Raw genomic sequence first — 24,706 nt, forward strand, 5'->3', positions numbered from 1 at the left:
AGGAGTTTGAGATATTCATGACGGAATGAGAACTCCGTGAGAGAAATGTTATATTCTATATTCCTTTGATTCTGACCTTATTAAACTCTGGTTAGACTCCCTGGGGGTAGATACCCCTGTGTCTCGTTTATCCTCTAGCATGACCCTTTTCCTCAGTGACGGAGCCTCTCTCAAGGACCCCACTGACAGGCATGTTGAGCCTTTGGTAAAACCTATTTTTGAGGCTTCTGGGACGGCACTCTGCCCATCCTTTGCTGCCACCTGGGTGTCAAAGGTGGTCTCCACCTGGCCTAAACTACTCCGCCACGGTATCCCCTCTTGGCCCTCCTGAGATGAATATGCCGATCTGACAGATCAGATTTCCCTTGCAGGAAAATATCTTTCCTCTGCTTCTCTCAATGTTGTCGGATTTGCTTCACAGATTCTGTGGGTGGAACGCAGAATCTGCCTTTAACAAGTCCTTCACCAGCCTTGCATTTTAAAGGCATGTACCTTTTTGTGGCTTAGCTGGATCTGATAATTTCTGACACTACAGGGGGAAAGTGCACTTCGATCCCCCTGCAAAAGCCCAGACGTCCACTGTCCAGACAGTGTACCCCATATTTTCGTTCCTTCATTCAGTTTCCCTATTCCGGAGGTCTCATCCATAAGGAAAGACCTTGCCCTGCACGGCAAGAGAGGAAAAAGGCCCTCTTTCAAACCAGCCCCTTCCTGGCATTCCCATGGTCCTCAACACGGGTCTTCCTGAACCAGATCCAATAGGTTCTCCGCACCATCAGCCACAGCCTCCTGGAGTTTATTCTAGGGTAGGTGGCAATCTACTTCTTTTCCAGGATGCTTGGCTTTCTGTGATCGACTCCTTGGTCAGAGAGGTAATTTCATGCTGCTACAATTTAAAATGTCCTTCTCTCTCCCGATTCTGTTTTTTCATGCCTCGACCACCAAAGAAAAACTCCCTTGCTTCTGGTTTTTTCAAGGCCATCACATGCCTGCACCATTCAGGCGTCATTGTTCCCATTCCTGTGACAGAATGTTTTTCAGGTTTCTATTCCAACCTATTTGTAGTTCCAACGAAGGATGGTTCTGTCCATCCTATACTGGATCTAAAATGACTGAACTGACGTGTCTGCCTTTGTCACTTAAGGGTGGAATCTCTCAGCTTGGTGATGGCCCTTTGAAACCCGGGGATTTACTTTGCTCGGTTGACATCCAGGATGATTACCTTCACTTTCCTATTTTTCCAGATCACCAGATTCCTCTGATTTGTGGTTTAGGACTCCCATTACCAGTTTATGGTGCTTCCCTTCGGCCTAGCCACCGCTCCCATGGTCTTAACGAAGGCTATGTTCTCAGTCGTGGCTATGTTCTCAGTCGTGGCTATGTTCTCAGTCGTGGCTATGTTCTCAGTCGTGGCTATGTTCCACATCAAAGGGATTATATCCATTCCTTATCTTGACGACACTCTGGTCAAGGCACCATCTTACAAGGACTGTTGCGGGAGCAATCCCCTTAACCGCGACGCCTTGTCCTGTCTCAGCTGGATCATCAACAGATCGAAGTTGTTTATAATCCTGGCCCAACACCTAGTATTCCTAGATATGGCTTGCAACACAATTCGCGCTATGTGTTTTTGTTCCCAAGGAAAAGGTATCTGCCCTTCTCGGGATTCAGTCATCCATTTGCTCTCTCTGGCCCTGCATGAGCGTGTTGAGCAAGATGGTGGTGACAATGGGAGCAGTTCCATTTTCTCAGTTCCATATCCGTCCTCTTCAGCTGACCCTTCTCTCATATTGGGACAGGTTGATCACATCCCTGGACCGGCCTATTGTTTTCCCCCCTTGGAAAAGACAATCCCTGCCTTGGTGGAGTTCTGTCATGAGATCTTTTCTGCTGATCTAGTGGAAGGTTGTGACGACAGATGTCAGTCGCCTGGTTTGGGGTGCTGTCTTCCAGAATCTCACATCCCAGGGCCGCTGAAAGGACCAGGAATCCTCTGTTCCTGTCAGCCTTCAGGAGATCTGATCCATTTATCTGGCCCTCCTTCATTGGCAGGACTTCAATGCGACAACGCCACGATGTGGCATATATCAGCCACTCAGGAACCCTGAGTTTTTTTAAATTTTATTCCCTTCTTGGCTTTTCTTCAAACAGGCCGGGATTCTGTCCGGTCTCCAAAGGGTCAGGTCTCTGCCTTTTCTATCCTCTTCTAGAAGAACTTGGCCTCACTCCCAAATAAAGACTTTCCTGCAGGGAGTGGCTCACTCGATCCCTCCCTATTGGCCTCCACTAGAGCCGTGGGCTCCTAATTTGGCCTTTTGTTCTTCCCTTTGAACCTATTCCAGATATCTCCCGCTCACTTCACTCCTCGAATGATTTGTTCCTTGCTGCGATCACCTACATCAGAAGTGTCTCTGAACTTGCAACTCTTTCTGGTCATTCTCCATTCCTTATATTCCACAAAGAACAGATGGTCCAACATCCGGTTCCATCCTTTCTTCCTAAGGTGATCTCCTGTTTTCATCTTAATGAGGACAGTCGTCCTTCCTTCTGCCCATCTCCTGCTCATCCTCTGGTGCGGCCTCTACACAAACTGGATCTCGTCAGAACTTTGCATCTCTACATTTCCAGGACCACATCCTTCAGATGTTCGGATTCTTTTTGTGATTCCTGAAGGTTCTCAGAGGTCTCTCCATTTCCAATGCTATGATTGCTCGGTGGATCGTTCTACCATCCTGGAAGTGTACCGAGTGAAGAGAAGACTGCCCCCACTCTTCGGTCCATACCTTTTTCCAGGTTCTACAGAGTTTACACCTATTTCTCTGCTGAAGCTAGCCTGGGCAGGAAGGTTCTGCTTGCTGCAGTGGGCCAGTCTTAGATCTGAGTAGCTGTTTTTACCGCCTTAGGGACTGGTTGAGGACGTTCCATGGTTTCCCCCAATGAAACGATAGAGAAAACAAGATTTTGGATACTCACTGTAAAATCTTTCTCTGAGCCTTGATTGGGGAACACAGCACCCGCCTTTTGTTGTGCCATTGTTATTTAAAGTTTTACGTTATCTCAATTTCTCCTTCACAAACTCATTAGCTCGGTTCCAGTTGGTGGGTGTATCCTGCTGGGGGAGAAGTTAATTTTTTTTTCTGCCTAATGTCAGACTCCTAGTGGCAGCAGCATACACCCATGGTGTCCTGTATATCCCGAGTAACCAAAATTTTGTTTTTGGCCCATTTTGCTTCAGGAAAACAAGGTGCTTAATAATTCTGCACACCTTGTTAAAGAGTATGATATCCTTAGGCCACATTCTAACTCATTAAACAAATACAAATCACCTGATCTGCTTCATCCAATAAACATTCAAGTTTATTCAGCTTGGAGTTGGAACATCTGCATAAAAATATGATCAAAATACTCACTTGCCAAATAATTATGCACACAGTTTGTGTATATATATAATATTGTTATACATGTCTATATCTATTCAAGCGGCCCTAGAAAAACGAGCCATAGAAGACAAAACCCCCATTAAAAAATACCTTTTAGTTTATATTAAAAAAATAAAAAGAAAGCGGGCTGTATGCCAGAGAATATCCACCAATGAAAATATATGTGAAGATAAAAAAACATTCAGTAAGAAAATAAAAAAAATAGGATATACTGTCCCTGAATAGCTCTAAAATCCTTAACTTGTCATGGAGGTTGGCACCCTAAATATAGCAATATATGGTGCCTCTGCTCAACTCAGGTTCCTTCCTAGTATATATCCTCCTTGGTCATATATAAAGACACAAGAGTATGTGGTGAAAAATAGCAAATAGAATTTATATCATGTGTGTCCAAATGGACAGCTATAATAATGTATATAAATATACTGTGCCAAAATTGTATGTATTGGATGTTCCATTTGACAGTCTGTCACAAGAAAAAAATACACTGCTCAAAAAAATAAAGGGAACACTAAAATCCCACATCCTAGATACCACTGAATTAAATATTTCAGTTGTAAATCTTTATTCATTACATAGTGGAATGTGTTGAGAACAATAAAACCTTATAATGATCAACGTAAATCACAACTAATATCCCACGGCGGTCTGGAGTTGGAATGATGCTCAAAATCAAAGTGAAAGTGGAAAATGAAGCAGCTACAGGCTGATCCAACTTCAGTGGAAATGCCTCAAGGCAAGGAAATGATGCTCAGTAGTGTGTGTGACCTCCGTGCCTGTCTGATCTCCCTACAACGCCTGGGCATGCTCCTGATGAGGCGGCGGCAGATGGTCTTCTGATGAATCTCCTCCCAGACCTGGACTAAAGGATCTGCCAACTCCTGGACAGTCTGTGGTACAACATGAGGTTGGTGGATGGTGCGAGACATGATGTCCCAGATGTGTTCAATCGTATTCCGGTCTGGGGAACGGGCTGGCCAGTCCATAGCTTCAATGCCTTCATCTTGCAGGAACTGCTGACACACTCCAGGAACATGAGGTCTGGCATTGTCCTGCAGTAGGAGGAACCCAGTGCCAACCGCACCAGCATATGGTCTCACAAGGGGTCTGAGGATCTCATCTCGGTACCTAATGGCAGTCAGGCTACCTCTAGTGAGCACATGGAGGGCTGTGCGGTCCTCCAAAGAAATGCCACCGCACACCATTACTGACCCACTGCCAAATCGGTCATGCTGACGGATGTTGCAGGCAGCAGATCGCTCTCCACGGCGTCTCCAGACTCTGTCACGTCTGTCACATGTGCTCAGTGTGAACCTGCTTTCATCTGTGAAGAGCACAGGATGCCAGTGTCGAATTTGCAAATCCTGGTGTTCTGTGACAAATGCCATGCGTCCTGCACGGTGTTGGGCTGTGAGACCAACCTCCATCTGTGGACATCGGGCACTCAGACCATCCTCATGGAGTCTGTTTCTAACCATTTGTGCAGACACATGCACATTTGTGGCCTGCTGGAGGTAATTTTGCAGGGCTCTGGCAGTGCTCCTGTTCCTACTTGCACAAAGGCTGAGGTAGCGGTCCTGCTGCTGGGTTGTTGCCCTCCTACGGCACCCTCCACGTCTCCTGGTGTACTGGCCTGCCTCTTAGTAGTGCCTCCAGCCTCTGGACACTACGCTGACAGACACAGCAAACCACCTTGCCACAGCTCGCATTGATGTGCCATCCTGGATGAGCTACACTACATGAGCCACTTGTGTGGGTTGTAGAGCAGAGGTGTCAAACTGCATTCCTCGAGGGCCGCCTACAGGTCATGTTTTCAGGATTTCCTTGTATTGCACAGGTGATAATTTAATCACCTGCACAGAATGATTCCAGCACCTTGTGGAATGCTAAGGAAATCCTGAAAACATGACCTGTTGGCGGCCCTCGAGGAATGCAGTTTGACACCTCTGTTGTAGAGTCCGTTTCATGCTACCAAGAGTGTGAAAGCGCAACTAACATTCAAAAGTGACCAAAACTTCAGCCAGAAAGCATTGGTACTTAGATATGGTCTGTGGTCCCCACCTCCAGAACCACTCCTTTATTGTGTGTTTTGATAATTGCCAATAAATTCCATCTGTTGTCTATTCCATTTGCACAACAGCATGTGAAATTGATTGTCAAACAGTGTTGCTTCCTAAGTGGACAGTTTGATTTCACAGAAGTTTGATTTACTTGGAATTATATTCTGTTATTTAAGTGTTCCTTTTATTTTTTGAGCAGTGTATATAGTAGATATCAACTTGCTACTTGAAAAGAATACTTAGCTGTAATCCCTTGTCCCTATCTAATGAAGTCACTCATCACTGCCTTCATGGTCCCTTAGGCCAGTGATGATGAATTAATTTCTGCCCTATGTGGGGAGCTTGGTGGATCTGGAAAGTGTGAGAGCTACTAGAGGGGATTTCAAAGAGAATTTAATCTTGCAGTTTACTGGAAGTCAGAGACTGTTGTTGTTGTTATTATTATTATTATTTATTTTTATAGCACCATTGATTCCATGGTGCTGTACATGAGGAGGGGTTGCATACAAATTAGATATCACTTACAGTAAGCAAACTAACAATGACAGACTGATACAGAGTGGAGAGGACCCTGCGCTTTCGGGCTTACATTCTACAGGATGGTGGGAAGGAGACAGTAGGTTGGAGGGTTGCTGCAGCTCCAGTGTTGGTGAGGCGGTAGCTCCGGTAGTGATGAGGAGGCAGCAGGGTAATTGCAATTGTAAGCTTTCTTGAAGAGGTGGGTATTCAGATTCCGTCTGAAGCATCTGAATGTGGTTGATAGTCGGACGTGTTGGGGCACAGAATTCCAGAGAATTGGGAATGTTCAGATGAAGTCTTGGAGGCGATTACTTGAGGAGCGAGTAAGTGTGGAGGAGAGAAGGAGGTCTTGGGAGGACCGGAGATTAGTTCAGAGATATATGGAGGAGACAAGTTATGGATGGCTTTGTAGGTCAGTATTAGTAATTTGAACTGGATACGCGAGGGAATGGGAGCCAGTGAAGAGATTTGCAGAGGGGAGAAGCAGAGGAGAGTAGCGAGGAGAGAGATGAATCAGTTAGGCAGCAGAGTTAAGGATGGACTGGAGATGTGTGAGAGTGTTAGCAGGGAGGCCACAGAAATGGATGTTGCAGTAGTTAAGGTGGGAGATGATGAGGTCATGCACAAGCATTTTAGTAGATTGAGGGTTGAGGAAAGGACTGATTCTGGAAATATTTTTGCGCTGGAGGCGACAGGAGGTGGAAAGAGCTTGGATATGTGGTTTGAAGGACAGGGCAGCGTCAAGGGTTACTCCGAGGCAGTGGAGTACTGGTACGGGGGAAAGCGTGATGAGTTCAGATTTGTCCACATTGAGTTTGAGGAATCGAGGAGGATATGGCTGATGGACACTCCAAGATTCTGGACAGCATAAAGGTGCTACTGTAATCCATTAGACTTTGAGTTCTCCTGCGCCAAGCGTATAGGTTGAGAAGAGTAGGGGTCCTAGAACAGAGCCTTGGGGGACTCAAACAGAGAGAGAGTGGGATGAGGTGGTTGTGTGGGACTGGAAGACACTGAATGTGCAGTTGGAAAGGTATGAGGAGATCCAGGATAAGGCGAGGTCTTTGATGCAAAAGGAAGAGAGGATCTGTAGTAGGAGGCAGTGGTCAATGGTGTCGAATGCAGAGGACAGGACTAGAAGGAGGAGTATAGAGTTTTGTCTGTTAGCTTTGGCTGTAAGTAGGTCGTTAGTAATTTGGTCAGGGCAGTCTCAGTAGAATGATGAAAGTGAGAGTTGCTTGTTTGAGTGCAGTGAAATCTTACAAATCTGTTTTCCTTCAACACCGCTCTGCAACCCTGGACACTTGTCGGAGTTCTGTAGTGATGTTATTGTGCCATGGTTGTCTATTGATACGTCGCACTCTGCCATGAATGAGAGGGGCGACTGTGTCAATAGCTGATGCGAGAGTGGCATTGTAGAAAGCAGTGGCACTGTCTGTGTCGTGGGGTGAAGATATAGATGTCAGTGGTAGAGTAGAGTCAGAGAGTGTGTAGGTGTCTAGATGTGCGAGTTGTCTGCAGGGATGTGCATGTTGCTGGACATGGGTGACAGATGAGGAGTTCAGGGATGAGAAAGTGAGTAAATGGTGGTCAGATAGAGGAGGTTGTGACGTTAGAGAGCAGAGACGGGTGAAGATCAATCTATGTGGGTGGCTGAGGAGGACCACTGAGTAAGACCAAAAGATGAAGTAAGGGACAGGAGTTTGGAGGCTGTTGACTGAAGGGTATCAGTAGGGATGTTAACCCCTTTCTGACCTCGGACGGGATAGTACGTCCGAGGTCAGATCCCCTGCTTTGATGTGGGCTCCGGCGGTGAGCCCACATCAAAGCTGCGACATGTCAGCTGTTTTGAACAGCTGACATATGCGCGCAATAGCGGCGAATGGAATCGCGATCCACCCACCCCTATTATCTAGTTAAATGCCGCTGTCAAACGCTGACAGCGGCATTTAACTACCGCTTCCGGCCGCACGGCCGGAAATGCGTTCATCACCGACCCCCTGTCACATGATCGGGCCGAGGAAGGCAAGATTGCGAGAGAGCGAGAGAGAAAGGGGTCATGAATCACATGAAGCTTATTGCAGATGGAGCGGGCATTCCAGAGTGCCCCAGAGAGAGGGAGCAGGGGGTGGGCATCAAGGGTTTTACTTTGGAGAGATTGCGGTGGTTCATATGGTTCATATTAGATGGAGAGCAGTAGGAGGGGGAATTAATAGAAAGTATTATCTGTGGGGGTCCAGGATTGGGAGAAATGTCGCCAGCGGATAGAGGAAGAGCAGGTGGGAGAAAGAGAGAGGCCGGCATGTTTTATTAGGAGAGATCTGGGGTTGAGGAGCAGGTCAGCAGACGGAGGTCGGGTGAGGAGGAAAGCAGAAAGGGGAGATGATTATTTGGTTAAAGGGTGCTGGGGTTTGGGGATAGCGAAGGAGAGTGAGGATTAGTGGAGCACTGTAAGGGCATGTAAGCATGAAGGAGTGAGATGGCTTAATAGAAAAGCTAGGTAAGTAATAAGAAGTGCGGGGTCCTGACTCCTGCCGTGACTAACTGCCATTGAAATAACTGCAGCTTCTGTATAATTAGCTGCAGGTATACTTTGCTGCAGGGGGACTCGTGCAAGACCCCTCATGCGTGCACCCTTTAGAATGCTACTAGATTTATAGGACTGAGTAGAGGATCAGGTAAGAGGGACTGAAAGCCAAGAGACTAACCTCTTGTCTATACTGGAAACACTGGAGACACTGATTTCAGTATTATCTCACTTATTGGGCTCTGTGCTGTTTTTTCCATGCAGTGAGTGTTTATATCACCAGGACATTCACTGATTAGTAGCTGTTTTGTGGATGGGGGCAGCTTTCTGAAGCTCTGCTACATTGAAAAACTGTCACAACTGTTGCACCAAATAAACTGAGTTAGGCTACGTTCACATTTGCGTTGTGCGCCGCAGCGTCGGCGCCGCAACGCACAACGCAAGCAAAAACGCAGCAAAACGCATGCACAACGCTGCGTTTTGCGCCGCATGCACCCTTTTTTTCATTGATTTTGGATGCAGCAAAAATGCAACTTGCTGCGTCCTCTGCGCCTGGACGCGGGCGCCGCAGTGACGCATGCGGCGCAAAACGCAAGTGCACCGCATGTCCATGCGCCCCCATGTTAAATATAGGGACGCATGCGGCGCCCGACGCTGCGGCGCTGACCGCAAATGTGAACGTAGCCTTATACATTGTTGGAATTGCGGTCTCTTCCTGAATTATGCTGCTCTCAGATGAAACATGGAGAAAGATTCCCTTTAATTAAAGGGCTTAAAATATAAAGATGTATCTGAGCTTGGATCAAACAATTTTCTGCCAGAGCATTGCCATTGAGTCAGCATTACATTTCCAAAAGAATGTGGAGGGTTTTTTTTATGTATGGTTTTCTTTTTTTTTTTTTTTTTTTTTTTAACTATCAACCTGCAGACATAAATCTGTGCACTTATCCTTGTTTGTGACTAAAACACGTTAAATTCTCCTGTAGATAAAGGCTTGAATGTAGAAGTGCGTGTGAACAAGGAATGGTTCACAGGACGGGTCTCTGGTGTAGACGCTGGAAAACATGGTGTACGCTGGAAAGTGAAGTTCGATTATGTGCCAACAGATAAAACACCACGTGATCGATGGTACCGTTTCCTATAAAATATTTCAGTTTATGCAACATGTATATATTAATGATATTTTTTATATTTATATTTGTAACGGGGTCTACCGTGCTGGAGTACCTCTTTCAGTACCACCCCATGTTTCAGGAGGTCCACTCTGATTTGGCTGGAGTCTGAATGAAGGACGCTGGCTGGAATTGCTTGGTTACATGGGCGCATATAAAAGATCACATATATCACACAGATACAGAGGGCGGGCCAATTGAAAAGCGGCAGGCCAGACATACATTAGAATAGCCGCAGGTGGCCGGAGCCTGCAGATATTTACTGTGGGAATTACAAAGGTAGGGGAGGTCAGAAGGGGGATATCTTGTCCCCTCTGCCCAGGGGCGCAGCCTGTGGGCTGATGCATTGGGGACATGCATCTCACGTGGAACCTATTATACATACATATAACTGCACAACATATTCTGGGTGCTGGGGGGTTCCGTAACACGGCTCCCCTTTTCAGCCACGCGATCGGCATACACAGTCTGATCATTAACGGATCGGTTTGGGGATGACCGAAGTTTATGGGGTTGGTACAAGTTCCGTTTGCCGACTTAGTCCATTGGCGTTACTGTTTTGTTTTCCGGGTCTGTAGTGGATGGTGAAGTCCAGAGGTTGTAGGGCTAAACTCCACCGCAGTAATCTGGCGTTGTCTCCGGAGACCCGATTAAGCCAGACTAGGGGATTATGGTCCGTTAGGAGGGAAAACTGTCGTCCATACAAATATGGTTGCAACTTTTTGAGTGCCCATACTACCGCCAGGCACTCCTTCTCGATGGCCGCATAGCTTACTTCACGGGGCAGTAGTTTCCGAGTCAGGTAAGCTACCGGGGTGTTCTTGGCCGTCCGGCCCGACTTGGCTCAGTACTGCTCCCAATCCAAACCTAGAAGCGTCTGTGTGAACAAGGAAACGTTTAGTTGGATCGGGTGCAGCCAATACAGGGGTATTGGTGAGGGCGTCCTTTAGCTGGCGGAAGGCTTCCTCACACTCTGGGGTCCAGGTTACCTGGCGGGGTTGGTTCTTACGGGTCAGATCAGTGAGGGGCTTGGCTATGCTGCTGTAATTGGGAACAAATTTCCTTTAATACCCCGCTGTCCCTAGAAACGCCATGACCTGGGTTTTAGTGCGTGGGGTGGGCCATTTGGCTATGGCCTCAATCTTGGCTGGTTCTGGTCGCTGTTTTCCACTTCCCACCCAATACCCTAAATACTGAACCTCTGCTTTGCCCACGTGACACTTGTTTGGGTTCAGGGTGATTCCGGCCTTGTGGATCCTGTCCAATACTGTCTCTAGGTGATTTAGATGCTCTTCCCATGTTGCGCTGTAGATGGCGATGTCATCCAGGTAGGTACAAGCATAGTCCTGGAGACCATCCAGAAGCCGGTCAGCCAGCCTCTGGAAGGTCGCCGGGGCATTCTTCATCTCGGATGGCATAACTCAAAACTGGAATAAGCCGAATGGGGTGACAAATGCCGACTTGGGAATAGCGTCAGGACTAAGGGGAATCTGCCAGTAGCCTTTGCATAGATCGATGGTGGTCAAATACTTTTCCCCCGCCAGCCGGTCTAACAACTCATCCACACGTGGCATGGGATACGCATCCGTCACCGTTTTCTCATTGAGCTTACGATAGTCTACACAAAACCGTGTATTCCCATCCTTCTTGGGCACTAACACTACGGGGGATTCCCAGGGACTATCTGACTCTTCAATGACCCCTAAACGCAACATCTCTTGTATCTCTTGTCGCATCCCTTCTCGTACAGACTCAGGGATGCGGAAGGGGGGTTGTCGCAGGGGGGTTGTCGCAGGGGGGTCTGATCCTGGGTCTCAAATAAATAAGGCAGCACACTGCAGCGCTGAAACATGCAAACATGAAACATGAAAACTGAACTGCATTACTGCACTATAAATATGAAAAATGAGAGCGTTTAGCGCATAAAAATGGCCAATTTTATGTGTACCTGGTAGCCACTTTACGGCATCTCTCGTGTACCAGGTCCTACGCTTTCCTTTCCTCGCTGATCCTGGGTCTCAACCTTGTGTTGTGCCAGGCGAGTGTACCCTGGTCTCCCCGAAAACATCCTCTGTCGCTGCCTCAACAACGCCTCCGCCTGCTGTCTCTCCCGGGGACCTAGGTCTTCACCCAAGTGTACCTGGTCCCAAGTTTTAGACTGAGTCCTTTCCCCTAAGACATCAGGCAAGGGAAGTCCGGCTAAATCCTCTGCTTCAAGTGCACAGATGGCCACTACCTCTTCAGGGCGCTCCCGGTAGGGCTTCAGCATATTCACGTGGAACATGCGGATAACCCTGGGGTCATCACAATCGGCGACATTATAGGTGGTTCGGCTATTTTCCCCATTACCTGGTAGGGCCCCTGCCATGCAGCTTGGAACTTGTTCTGCCTAGTGGGCTCTAACACCAGGACCTTCTGTCCTATTTCCAAGGTGCGTTCTCTGGCCCTCCGATCATACCATACGCGCTGGCTCCGCTGGGCCACCTGCATGTTCCCACGTACAGCCTGGGTCAGCTCCTGTAGGCGGTCCCGGAATTCCAGCACATAGGGTACAATAGGTACCCCTTTTATGATGCCCTCCCCTTCCCAGTGTTCTAGCACTAAGTCTAGGGGTCCCCTTACCCGTCTCCCGTATACCAGTTCGAACGGGGAGAACCCCGTGGATTCTTGGGGCACCTCCCAATAGGCAAACAGGTGGTGTGGCAAGAATTTCTCCCAGTCCCTGTAGGTCCTGGTAAAAGTCCCAATGAGTTGTTTTAACGTCCTGTTAAAGCGTTCACACAACCCATTGGTTTGCGGGTGGTACGGGACGCTTCTAATGGACTTTACGCCTCACAGCTTCCACAGTTGGTTGGTCACCTCTGCTGTAAACTGGGTACCCTGGTCCGAGATAATCTCCCGGGGAAATCCAACCCGTGAGAAAACCTGGAGCAGGGCAGCCGCCACCGTCTCTGCCAGTATGTTAGGTAACGCAACCGCCTCTGGATACCATGTGGCATAATCTACCACTGTCAATATATACCTTTTCCCTGACTGACTGGGTTTGGCTAACGGCCCTATCAGATCGACCGCTACTCGGCTAAATGGTTCCTCCACAATGGGGAGGGGGCGTAATTTGGCCTTGCATCGATCTCCCCTCTTGCCAATGAGCTGGCAACTGTCACAGGTCTGGCAGTACTGACGAACATCATAGGTTACCCTCGGCCAAAAGAAGTTTTGTGTCAGACGACTGACGCTGAAGCGCCCGGCCAAGGGTATGTCATGAGAGATTCGCAGTAACTCCTGCCTATACTTCTTGGGAACTACAAGCTGTCGTTTTATAGTGGGGCTTGTCCCTGTGTGGTGCTGCTCTGTGATCCGGTAGAGGAGTCCCTGCTTCCATACAAACTGTTCCTTCCAGTACCCCTCTCCCCTCCTGTGCCCCTCTCCCCTCCTATGCCTTCCCACGATATCCCTCCAATGAAGGATCCTCAAGTAACTCTCTCTTAAATTCAGTTGGGGTGGCGCAAGAAATGTCTGGCTATGGGAAGGGCTGGGATGTCTTACCTGGGCCTCCTCTGAGTGTGATTCCGCCTCCGCAGCTCAAGCTTGTCTCCGGGTGGTAACAGGATATGTCTCAGCCAGAGGGGCAACCGAGAAGGCAGACAACATGGGCCCCAAGTCATTTCCCAGCAAGACGTCTGCAGGCAAATCCTCCATCAAGCCGACCTCAACAAGGCCATCCCTACTCCCCAGTTCAGGTGAATCCTGGCAGTGGGCAGTCGATGTATGGCTCCCCCTGCTACACGGACTGCCATTGTCCGGTCCGTCTTCTCTTGGTCCTGGACGAGATGAGGCTTCACAAAGGTCAAAGTTGCCCCGGAATCTTAGTCCCTGCATACGTTTCCCATTAACCCACACGACCTGTCGATGCTGTTGTCGATTATCTGCCCGGGCTGCCTGCACGGGGTCTTCGTCATGCAGCACTTCCTCCATCACTTCCACCCCCTGGTTAGTCGTAGCCCCCAATGCCGGGTCAGCTTCGCCTTGGTAGCAGTGTACAGCGGCCCGGCTGAAGGTAGCTGTTCCCGCCTTTGGCCACTGGGTATGCTGAGTCCGGTTGGGACATTGCAGGTGGCCCAGCTGATGGCAGGTGTGGCATCGCGCCCCAGGGGGACTGTGGTAGGCCGGGTTTTTAGCTGGTCCCCCTACAATCTTCTGTGGTTTGGGGGCCTCCTGGTCCATGGGCGGACCCCTAGTGACCATCTTTGATCCGCACAACTGAGGCCTCCTGGCATCATGATGTTCATCGGCCAGACGAGCGGCCTCCTCAAGAGTCGTTGGCTGCCTGTCCCGAAGCCATTCCTGTGTCTCGGGGGTTAGTCCATTTAAAGAATCGTTCTAACAAGAAGAGCTGGAGGACGTCCTCCTTAGTGGTTGCTTGGCTCCCTTGTACCCAGGGAGCAGTGACCCCCGTAATTTACAGGCCCATTCAGCGTGGGTATCGGTTACTCGTTTTATAAGTCCGCTGAACTTTTGGCGGTATGCCTCTGGTGTCAGCACATACCGGGCCAAGATCACTTCTTTGATCCGCTCATAGTCCATATAGTCCTCATCAGGTACCGTGCGATAGGCGTGCGCTGCCCGGCCTGTCAGCTTGCTGGCCAGAATCTGAACCCGTTCCTCCGGCTTCACTTGATGAAGGGCACACTGCCGCTCCAAGTCCTGCAGAAAGCCATCAATGTCTTCCTCTGCCTCTCCCAACTGTCGGAAGGCATTATACTGGATCTTTTTGTGGCTTACTGTTGAAGGTACCTGGGCGGAGGCCAGAGCTCCCCCTGCTCGCTGACTCTCCATCTTGGCCAGCTCCACTTTGGTCCGCTCTGCCAACTCCATCTTGGCTAGCTCTATCCTGGTCCGCTCGGCCATCTTTTCCTTCAGATCAGTACGCACATCAGCCATCACCTCTCGTATGATCTCTACTGCAGGGTTTGGGCCATAGAACGCCAGTCTGTTCTTTACCTCCCTCTGGAATTCAGTCTCCTCCACGTTCACATTGGGGGGCGCTGCACTGTCGTGTTCCATGATGGCTGCTATCAAATCCGCTTTTGTTTTGTTGCTGACGATTAACCCTCGGGCTTCCACCAGATCTTTTAATGTAGTCCTCTTTAACTTCTGGTAGTTGTTTTCCATTCATTCCTTTCCTCCTGTAGACGGGGTATCACATCCCGCTGTCTGCCACCAGTGTAACGGGGTCTACCGTGCTGGAGTACCTCTTTCAGTACCTCTTTCAGTACCACCCCGTGTTTCAGGAGGTCCACTCTGCTTTTGCTGGAGTCTGAATGAAGGACGCTGGCTGGAATTGCTTGGTTACATGGGCGCATATAAAAGATCACTGCTTCTCCACGTATTTCCAGTATGACAACACTTTACTCACAGGACACAGAATATATCACACAGATACAGAGGGCGGGCCAATTGAAAAGCGGCAGGCCAGACATACATTACAATAGCCGCAGGTGGCCGGAGCCTGACGATATTTACTGTGGGCATTACAAAGGTGGGAGAGGTCAGAAGGGGGATATCTAGCCCCCTCTGCCCAGGGGCGCAGCCTGTGGGCTGATGCATTAAGGACATGCATCTCACATGGAACCTATTATACATACATATAACTGCACAACATATTCTGGGTGCTGGGGGGTTCCGTAACAATATTATTCTGGTTAACTTATAAAACACTTAGAGTAAGCTGAAAACTCTGACAGTATTTAAGAAGGATTAGGCTGTGAGTTTCTTTAGAAGATCTTTGCTTTTAGATGTTTGCTAGCAACAGACATAAGTAATTTGCTGTCTTGTCAGCATGCTGCAAAATCACTACTAGTGACATTTGTAATTTTGATATACAGCAAAGATTCTATGTTCAGCAGAGTATAAGTGGTAAAGGTATGCAATCCTTTTCATCAAGTATTTATTAGTATAGTATAAAGATATTTCCAGCGATAACCTTTTCATTACTGTCAATTTGGCACCGTACATATCAATTTGTCATTTCAGGGTAGAGAAAGATAGTGATGATGTAAGACTCATGAGGCCACCATCACCTGAGCAAGAGAGACCTGATACACCACAGTCTGAGCCTTCAACCTCTGACAACACTCGAATAGAACCAGATACTACGGAGCCAAATGCCTGCCTTGCTCCTGTGGAACAACTAACTCAAGTCCTCCGGTAGGCCAACAGCTTAATTTATACTTTACAGTTTGCATCATTGTTAATTTAAAATCCAAGTTCATTGAGTAAAGAGCATCCAATTTGTATATCTGAAACAACTTGCCAATTGGTAATCACGTTGTTCCCAATCTGCCTATGTGACCACAAAGTCTAGCCACCTACCTGCTGTAGTCACACACACAACAGGAGTATAGTCATACAAAGCGTTTGTGCTATACTGTCCAAGTACCAAGTTGTTGCATTTTTGTTGGTTGTGTGAAACCGTGACACTCTATGTAACACTGCATTTGATATGTGGCAGGAACTGTAGCAGATTCACCACTACGTGTGGATAAATCCTAATTCACATGGTGTGCAGGGGGAGAGGGCAGGGAGGCTTCACCCATGAAGTTAGAAGCCAATATGGATGATATTATTTAGTCGTGGAGAAGATTGAAAGGACGTGTGCTGGAACTAGATGAAATGCCATTAATGGGAGTCTTGTCACCCCAAAAGTAAAATTTTACTATTTAAATAGGATAGATTGCCCCTTTAAAACAAAAAAAAATTTTTTTTATCGGAATGTGTGTATATACATATATATATATATATATATATACAGTACTGACCAAAAGTTTGGACACACCTTCTCATTTAAAGGTTTTTCTGTATTTTCATGACTATGAAAATTGTACATTCACACTGAAGGCATCAAAACTATGAATTAACACATGTGGAATTATATAATTAACAAAAAAGTGTGAAACAATTGAAATTATGTCTTGTATTCTGGGTTCTTCAAAGTAGCCACCTTTTGCTTTGATGACTGCTTTGCACACTCATTCTCTTGATGAGCTTCAAGAGGTAGTCACCGGGAATGGTCTTCTAACAATCTTAAAGGAGTTCCCAGAGATGCACTTGTTGGCCCTTTTGCCTTCACTCTGCGGGCCAGCTCACCCCAAACCATCTCGATTGGGTTCAGGTCTGGGGACTCTGGAGGCCAGGTCATCTGGCGTAACACCCGATCACTCTCCTTCTTGGTCAAATAGCCCTTACACAGCCTGGAGGTGTGTTTGGGGTCATTGTCCTGTTGAAAAATAAATGATGGTCTAACTAAACGCAAACCAGATGGAATAGCATGCCACTGCAAGATGCTGTGGTAGCCATGCTGGTTCAGTATGCCTTCAATTTTGAATAAATCTCCAACAGTGTCACCAGCAAAGCACCCCCACACCATCACACCTCCTCCATGCTTCACGGTAGGAACCAGACATGTAGAGTCCATTCGTTCACCTTTTCTGCGTCGCACAAAGACACGGTGGTTGGAACCAAAGATCTCAAATTTGGACTCATCAGACCAAAGCACAGATTTCCACTGGTCTAATGTCCATTCCTTGTGTTCTTTAGCCCAAACAAGTCTCTTCTGCTTGGTGCCTGTCCTTAGCAGTGGTTTCCTAGCAGCTATTTTACCATGAAGGCCTGCTGCACAAAGTCTCCTCTTAACAGTTGTTGTAGAGATGTGTCTGCTGCTAGAACTCTGTGTGGTGTGTAATATGTATGTGTGTATGTATATATATATATATATATATATATATATATATATATATATATATATATATATATATATATATATATATATATATATATATATGAGATTCTAATGCATCGGGTATTCTAGAATATGCATGTCCCCGTAGTACATGGACAATGATGATTCCAGAATTTGCGGAATTCTGACATCTACGTCGATACTGTGCCCGTCGCTGATTGGTCGAGGCGAATTCGCGGCAGACTGTGCCCGTCGCTGATTGGTCGAGGCAACCTTTATGACATCATCGTCGCCATGCTGTGCCCGTCGCTGATTGGTCGAGGCAACCTTTATGACATCATCGTCGCCATGCTGTGCCCGTCGCTGATTGGTCGAGGCCTGGCGGCCTCGACCAATCAGAGACGCGGGATTTCCAGGACAGACAGACAGAAAAACCCTTAGACAATTGTATATATAGATATATATATAGATATATATATAGATATATATATATATATATATATATATAGATAGATATATATATATATATATATATAGATATATATAGATATATATAGATATATATAGATATATATAGATATATATATAGATATATAGATATATATATATATATATAGATATATAGATATAGATATATATATATATATATATATATATATATATATACACACTCACCGGCCACTTTATTAGGTACACCTGTCCAACTTCTTGTTAACACTTAATTTCTAATCAGCCAATCACATGGCGGCAACTCAGTGCATTTAGGCATGTAGACATGGTCAAGACAATCTCCTGCAGTTCAAACCGAGCATCAGTATGGGGAAGAAAGGTGATTTGAGTGCCTTTGAACGTGGCGTGGTTGTTGGTGCCAGAAGGGCTGGTCTGAGTATTTCAGAAACTGCTGATCTACTGGGATTTTCACGCACAACCATCTCTAGGGTTTACAGAGAATGGTCCGAAAAAGAAAAAAAATCCAGTGAGCGGCAGTTCTGTGGGCGGAAATGCCTTGTTGATGCCAGAGGTCAGAGGAGAATGGGCAGACTGGTTCGAGCTGATAGAAAGGCAACAGTGACTCAAATCGCCACCCGTTACAACCAAGGTAGGCCTAAGAGCATCTCTGAACGCACAGTGCGTCGAACTTTGAGGCAGATGGGCTACAGCAGCAGAAGACCACACCGGGTACCACTCCTTTCAGCTAAGAACAGGAAACTGAGGCTACAATTTGTACAAGCTCATCGAAATTGGACAGTAGAAGATTGGAAAAACGTTGCTTGGTCTGATGAGTCTCGATTTCTGCTGCGACATTCGGATGGTAGGGTCAGAATTTGGCGTAAACAACATGAAAGCATGGATCCATCCTGCCTTGTATGGAGCATCTTTGGGATGTGCAGCCGACAAATCTGCGGCAACTGTGTGATGCCATCATGTCAATATGGACCAAAATCTCTGAGGAATGCTTCCAGCACCTTGTTGAATCTATGCCACGAAGAATTGAGCCAGTTCTGAAGGCAAAAGGGGGTCCAACCCGTTACTAGCATGGTGTACCTAATAAAGTGGCCGGTGAGTGTATGTATGTATATATATGTATATATATATATATATATATATATATATATATATATATATATATATATATATATATATATATATATATATATATATATATATATATATGAATGACCGGCACTGAACGAGCTGTCACTGATTAAAACAACTGCAAGTGTGATTCATAAAGGCTGGACGAACTTGGTTTCCGCAGAAGCTGGGGAGGTGCTTTGCATATATAGTCTATAATCCAAATGCATAAAGAAAAAAAATGCAGCACTCACCCGAAGTCTTCAAATAAATGAATGTCCTTTATTTAGCATGACAAGCCATTACGGACGTGGCGCGGCATAGGCAGGAGTGTGGAGGGGAGCGGGAGGGTGAAGAGACGAGACAGACGACGGCCGTTTCGCGCAAAGGCGCTTCTACGGGTCCATGTGAGTTGTGCAGGTGATGTCATTTCTTTTTATAGGATTAGACTCACCACATTAAACAAATATAAGTATACACAATTTAAAAACAACTTATCTCCTACTACAGACTGTATATTACCGACAGATTAGATGAAAATTGCCATGTCCAGTTTATCGTTAAGACCCCACGGTCCTTGTGCGTTTGATTTAAGAATCCATCTGGCTTCGCGTTGTAATAGTAATCTATTGTGATTGCCGCCTTGCTGTGGAAATTTGACCATTTCCAAGCTGGCAAAACTTAACATGCTGGGATCGCCGCCATGTACATCTTGCATATGTTTCACAAGGCGCACGCGCCCCTTCCCAGTTAAGACTGAATTAAAGTGTTCGCGAAACCGGACCATCAAGGGTCTTATTGTCTTACCAATGTAAAACCGATTACATGGGCAAAAAATTGCATACACTATAAATTTACTTTTGCATGTTATGAAATCTTTTACAGTGTGCTCTATTGTGCCAACTTTTAGAGGATTATCAGTTTTATGTAGATCACACATACTGCAACTGCCACACTTAACCCCTTCCCGACCCATGACGCCACGTAGGCGTCATGAAAACCCGTGCCAATCCGACCCATGACGCCTATGTGGCGTCATGGAATGATCGCGTCCCTGCAGATCGGGTGAAGGGGTTAACTCCTATTTTACCCGATCTGCAGGGAGAGGGGAAATGGTGCTTCAGCCCAGGGGGGGTGGCTTCACCCCCCCGTGGCTACGATCGCTCTGATTGGCTGTTAAGTGAAACTGCCAATCAGAGCGATTTGTAATATTTCACCTAAAAAACTGGTGAAATATTACAATCCAGCCATGGCCGATGCTGCAATATCATCGGCCATGGCTGAAAAACCTGAAGTCACCCCCCCCCCCACACCCACCGATCGCCCCCCCCCACCCCTTCATACTTACCGATCCTCCCGGTGTCCGTACGCCTCCTCGCTGGGCGCCGCCATCTTCCAAAATGGCGGGCGCATGCTCAGTACGCCCGCCGAATCTGCCAGCCGGCAGATTCCTTACAAGTACATTTTGATCGCTGTGGTAGGTTCTATCACAGCGATCAAAATAAAAAAAATAATAAATAAACCCCCCCCCTTTATCACCCCCATAGATAGGGACAATAATAAAATAAAGAAAATATTTTTTTTTTCTTTTTCCTCTAGGGTTAGGGTTAGAACTAGGGTTAGGGTTAGAACTAGGGGTAGGGTTAGGGTTAGGGGTAGGGTTACAGGTAGGGTTAGGGGTAGGGTTAGGGTTATGGCATGTGCGGATTTGGCTGCGGATCCGCAGCGGATTGGCCGCGGATCTGCAGCGGATTGGCCGCGGATCCGCAGCGGATTGGCCGCTGCAAATTCGTAGCAGTTTTCAATCAGGTTTACAGTACCGTGTACACCTATGGAAAACCAAATCCGCTGTGCCCATGGTGCGGAAAATTCAGTGCAGAAACGCTGCGTTGTATTTTCCACAGCATATCAATTCTTTGTGCGGATTCCGCAGCGTTTTACACCTGTTCCTCAATAGGAATCCGCAGGTGAAATCCGCACAAAAAAACACTGGAAATCTGCTGTAAATCCACAGGTAAAACGCAGTGCCTTTTACTTGCAGATTTTTCAAAAGTCGTGCGGAAAAATCTCACACGAATCCGCTACGTGGGCACATACCCTTAGGGTTAGGGTTGGAATTAGGGCTAGGGTTGGAAATAGGGTTAAGATTAGGCTTGTGGTTAGGGTTACGGATAGGGTTAGGGGTGTGTTGGGGTTACAGTTGTGGTTAGGGTTGGGATTAGGGTTAGGGTTGGGATTAGGGTTAGGATTAGGGTTAGGGTTGGAATTAGGGTTACGGGTGTGTTGGGGTTAGGGTTGTGGTTAGGGGTGTGTTGGGGTTAGGGTTGGGATTAGGGTTATGGCTACAGTTGGGATTAGGATTAGGGGTGTGTTGGGGTTAGTGTTGAAGTTAGAAATGAGGGGTTTCCACTGTTTAGGCACATCAGGGGTCTCCAAACGCAACATGGCGCCACCATTGATTCCAGCCAATCTTGCGTTCAAAAAGTCAAATGGTGCTCCCTCCCTTCCAAGCCCCGACGTGTGACCAAACAGTGGTTTACCCCCACATTTGGGGTACCAGCGTACTCAGGACAAACTGGGCAACAACTGTTGGGGTCCAATTTCTCCTGTTACCCTTGCAAAAATAAAAAATTACTTGCTAAGACATAATTTTTGAGGAAAGAACAATTATTTTTTATTTTCACGGCTCTGCGTTGTAAACTTCTGTGAAGCACTTGGGGGTTGAACGTGCTCATCACACATCTAGATAAGTTCCTTGGGGGGTCTAGTTTCCAAAATGGGGTCACTTGTGGGGTGTTTCTACTGTTTAGGCACATCAGGGGCTCTGCAAATGCAACGTGACGCCCGCAGACCATTCCATCAAAGTCTGCATTTCAAATGTCACTACTTCCCTTCCGAGCCCTGACGTGCGCCCAAACAGTGGTTTACCCCCACATATGGGGTATCACTGTACTCACAACAAACTGGGCAACAAACATTGGGGCCCAATTTCTCCTGTTACCCTTGTGAAAATAAAAAAATGCTTGCTAAAACATCTTTTTTGAGGAAAGAAAAATGATTTTTTATTTTCACGGCTCTGCGTTGTAAACTTCTGTGAAGCACTTGGGGGTTGAACGTGCTCATCACACATCTAGATAAGTTCCTTGGGGGGTCTAGTTTCCAAAATGGGGTCACTTGTGGGGTGTTTCTACTGTTTAGGCACATCAGGGGCTCTGCAAATGCAACGTGACGCCCGCAGACCATTCCATCAAAGTCTGCATTCCAAAACGTCACTACTTCCCTTCCGAGCCCCGGCATGTGCCCAAACAGTGGTTTACCCCCACATATGGGGTATCAGCGTACTCAGGAGAAACTGGACAACAACTTTTGGGGTCCAATTTCTCCTGTTACCCTTGCAAAAATAAAAAATTCTGGGCTAAAAAAATATTTTTGAGGAAAGGAAACACATTTATTATTTTCACGGCTCTGCGTTATAAACTTCTGCGAAGCACTTGGGGGTTCAAAGTGCTCACCACACATCTAGATTAGTTCCTTGGGAGGTCTAGTTTCCAAAATGGGGTCACTTGTGCGGGAGCTCCAATGTTTAGGCACACAGGGGCTCTCCAAACGTGACATGGTGTCCGCTAATGATTGGAGCTGATTTTCCATTCAAAAAGCCAAATGGCGTGCCTTCCCTTCCGAGCCCTGCCGTGCGCCCAAACAGTGGTTTACCCCCACATATGGGGTATCATCATACTCAGGACAAACTGGACAACAACATTTGGGGTCCAATTTCTCCTATTACCCTTGGAAAATTAAAAAATCCTGGGCTAAAAATCATTTTTGAGGAAAGAAAAATTATTTTTTATTTTCACGGCTCTGCGTTATAAACTTCTGTGAAGCACCTGGGGGTTATAAGTGCTCACTATGCATCTAGATAAGTTCCTTGGGGGGTCTAGTTTCCAAAATGGGATCACTTGTAGGGGAGCTCCAATGTTTAGGCACACAGGGGCTCTCCAAACGCGACATGGTGTCCGCTAACGATTGGAGCTAATTTTCCATTCAAAAAGTCAAATGGCACGCCTCCCCTTCCGAGCCTTGCCGTGCACCCAAACAGTGGTTTACCCCCACATATGAGGTATCGGCGTACTCAGGAGAAATTGCCCAACAAATTTTAGGATCCATTTTATCCTGTTGCCCATGTGAAAATGAAAAAATTGAGGCTAAAAGAAATTTTGTGTGAAAAAAAAAGTACTTTTTCATTTTTACGGATCAATTTGTGAAGCACCTGAGAGTTTAAAGTGCTCACTATGCTTCTAGATAAGTTCCTTGGGGGGTCTAGTTTCCAAAATGGGGTCACTTGTGGGGGAGCTCCAATGTTTAGGCACACGGGGGCTCTCCAAACGCGACATGGTGTCCGCTAAAGATTGGAGCCAATTTTTCATTCAAAAAGTCAAATGGCGCTCCTTTTCTTCCAAGCCCTGCCGTGTGCCCAAACAGTGGTTTACCCCCACATATGAGGTATCAGCGTACTCAGGACAAATTGGACAACATCTTTCTTAGTCCAGTTTCTCCTTTTACCCTTGGGAAAATAAAAAAATTGTTGCTAAAAGATCATTTTTGTGACTAAAAAGTTAAATGTTCATTTTTTCCTTCCATGTTGCTTCTGCTGCTGTGAAACACCTGAAGGGTTAATAAACTTCTTGAATGTGGTTTTGAGCACCTTGAGGGGTGCAGTTTTTAGAATGGTGTCACTTTTGGGTATTTTCAGCCATATAGAACCCTCAAACTGACTTCAGATGTGAGGTGGTCCCTAAAAAAAATGGTTTTGTAAATTTTGTTGTAAAAATGAGAAATCACTGGTCAAATTTTAACCCTTATAACTTCCTAGCAAAAAAAAAATTTGTTTCCAAAATTGTGCTGATGTAAAGTAGACATGTGGGAAATGTTATTTATTAACTATTTTGTGTCACATAACTCTCTGGTTTAACAGAATAAAAATTCAAAATGTGAAAATTGCGAAATTTTCAAAATTTTCGCCAAATTTCCGTTTTTTTCACAAATAAACTCAGAAATTATCGACCTAAATTTACCACTAACATGAAGCGCAATATGTCACGAAAAAACAATCTCAGAATCGCTAGGATCCGTTGAAGCGTTCCTGAGTTATTACCTCATAAAGGGACACTGGTCAGAATTGCAAAAAACGGCAAGGTCATTAAGGCCAAAATAGGCTGGGTCATGAAGGGATTAAAGTTGCCTTGTGGCATTGTTTTTTTAATCCAATTATTATTAGTATTTGAGAGTCGATTTTTTACTACTAAGTTCCGTATATTCACTGACCGTTTATACGCAAACAGGGGGGCAGATGCTGATAAATTTCTGAAATCTGTATCTTTTTGAAGGACGTGACAATTTCTTCGTATTGCGGCATGAATGTCGTTGTCATGTGGGCTATGTTTGAACGTAAAAGTTAACCTGCGATTTTCATTACGGTTTTCAATCCTACTTTTCCCTTTTATATTTTCTTTTACTGCCCTTTTTTAAAAGACCAATTTGAGATAAATTGGCCGCCCTTAATTCTGCCTGTTGCAGTATGTGTTCTGGATACCCTCTGTTTTTAAAGCGTGTTTTTAATTCCCGCACTTGATTTTTATAACTTTCGTCACAATTATTGATTTTTCTCAGCCTTACCA

General features: G+C 46.3%; 1 protein-coding gene across 5 annotated transcripts in view; it reads left to right on the forward strand.

The window, feature by feature from the left end:
• The window catches only part of MORC2 (MORC family CW-type zinc finger 2), a 209,842-nt gene that overhangs the window by 162,130 nt on the left and 23,006 nt on the right, over window positions 1-24,706 (forward strand). For all 5 annotated transcript variants that reach the window (XR_013223992.1, XM_077297486.1, XM_077297506.1 and 2 more), the window contains exons 23-24: window positions 9,533-9,674; window positions 15,752-15,925. Coding sequence is in view for 4 of the 5 variants with exons in the window: in XM_077297486.1 (XP_077153601.1) it covers window positions 9,533-9,674; window positions 15,752-15,925 (316 nt within the window). In the remaining variant the exon portion in view is untranslated. The remainder of the gene's footprint in view (window positions 1-9,532; window positions 9,675-15,751; window positions 15,926-24,706) is intronic.

The sequence above is a fragment of the Ranitomeya variabilis genome, chromosome 1, assembly GCF_051348905.1.
Source record: "Ranitomeya variabilis isolate aRanVar5 chromosome 1, aRanVar5.hap1, whole genome shotgun sequence".
NCBI lineage: Eukaryota > Metazoa > Chordata > Amphibia > Anura > Dendrobatidae > Ranitomeya > Ranitomeya variabilis.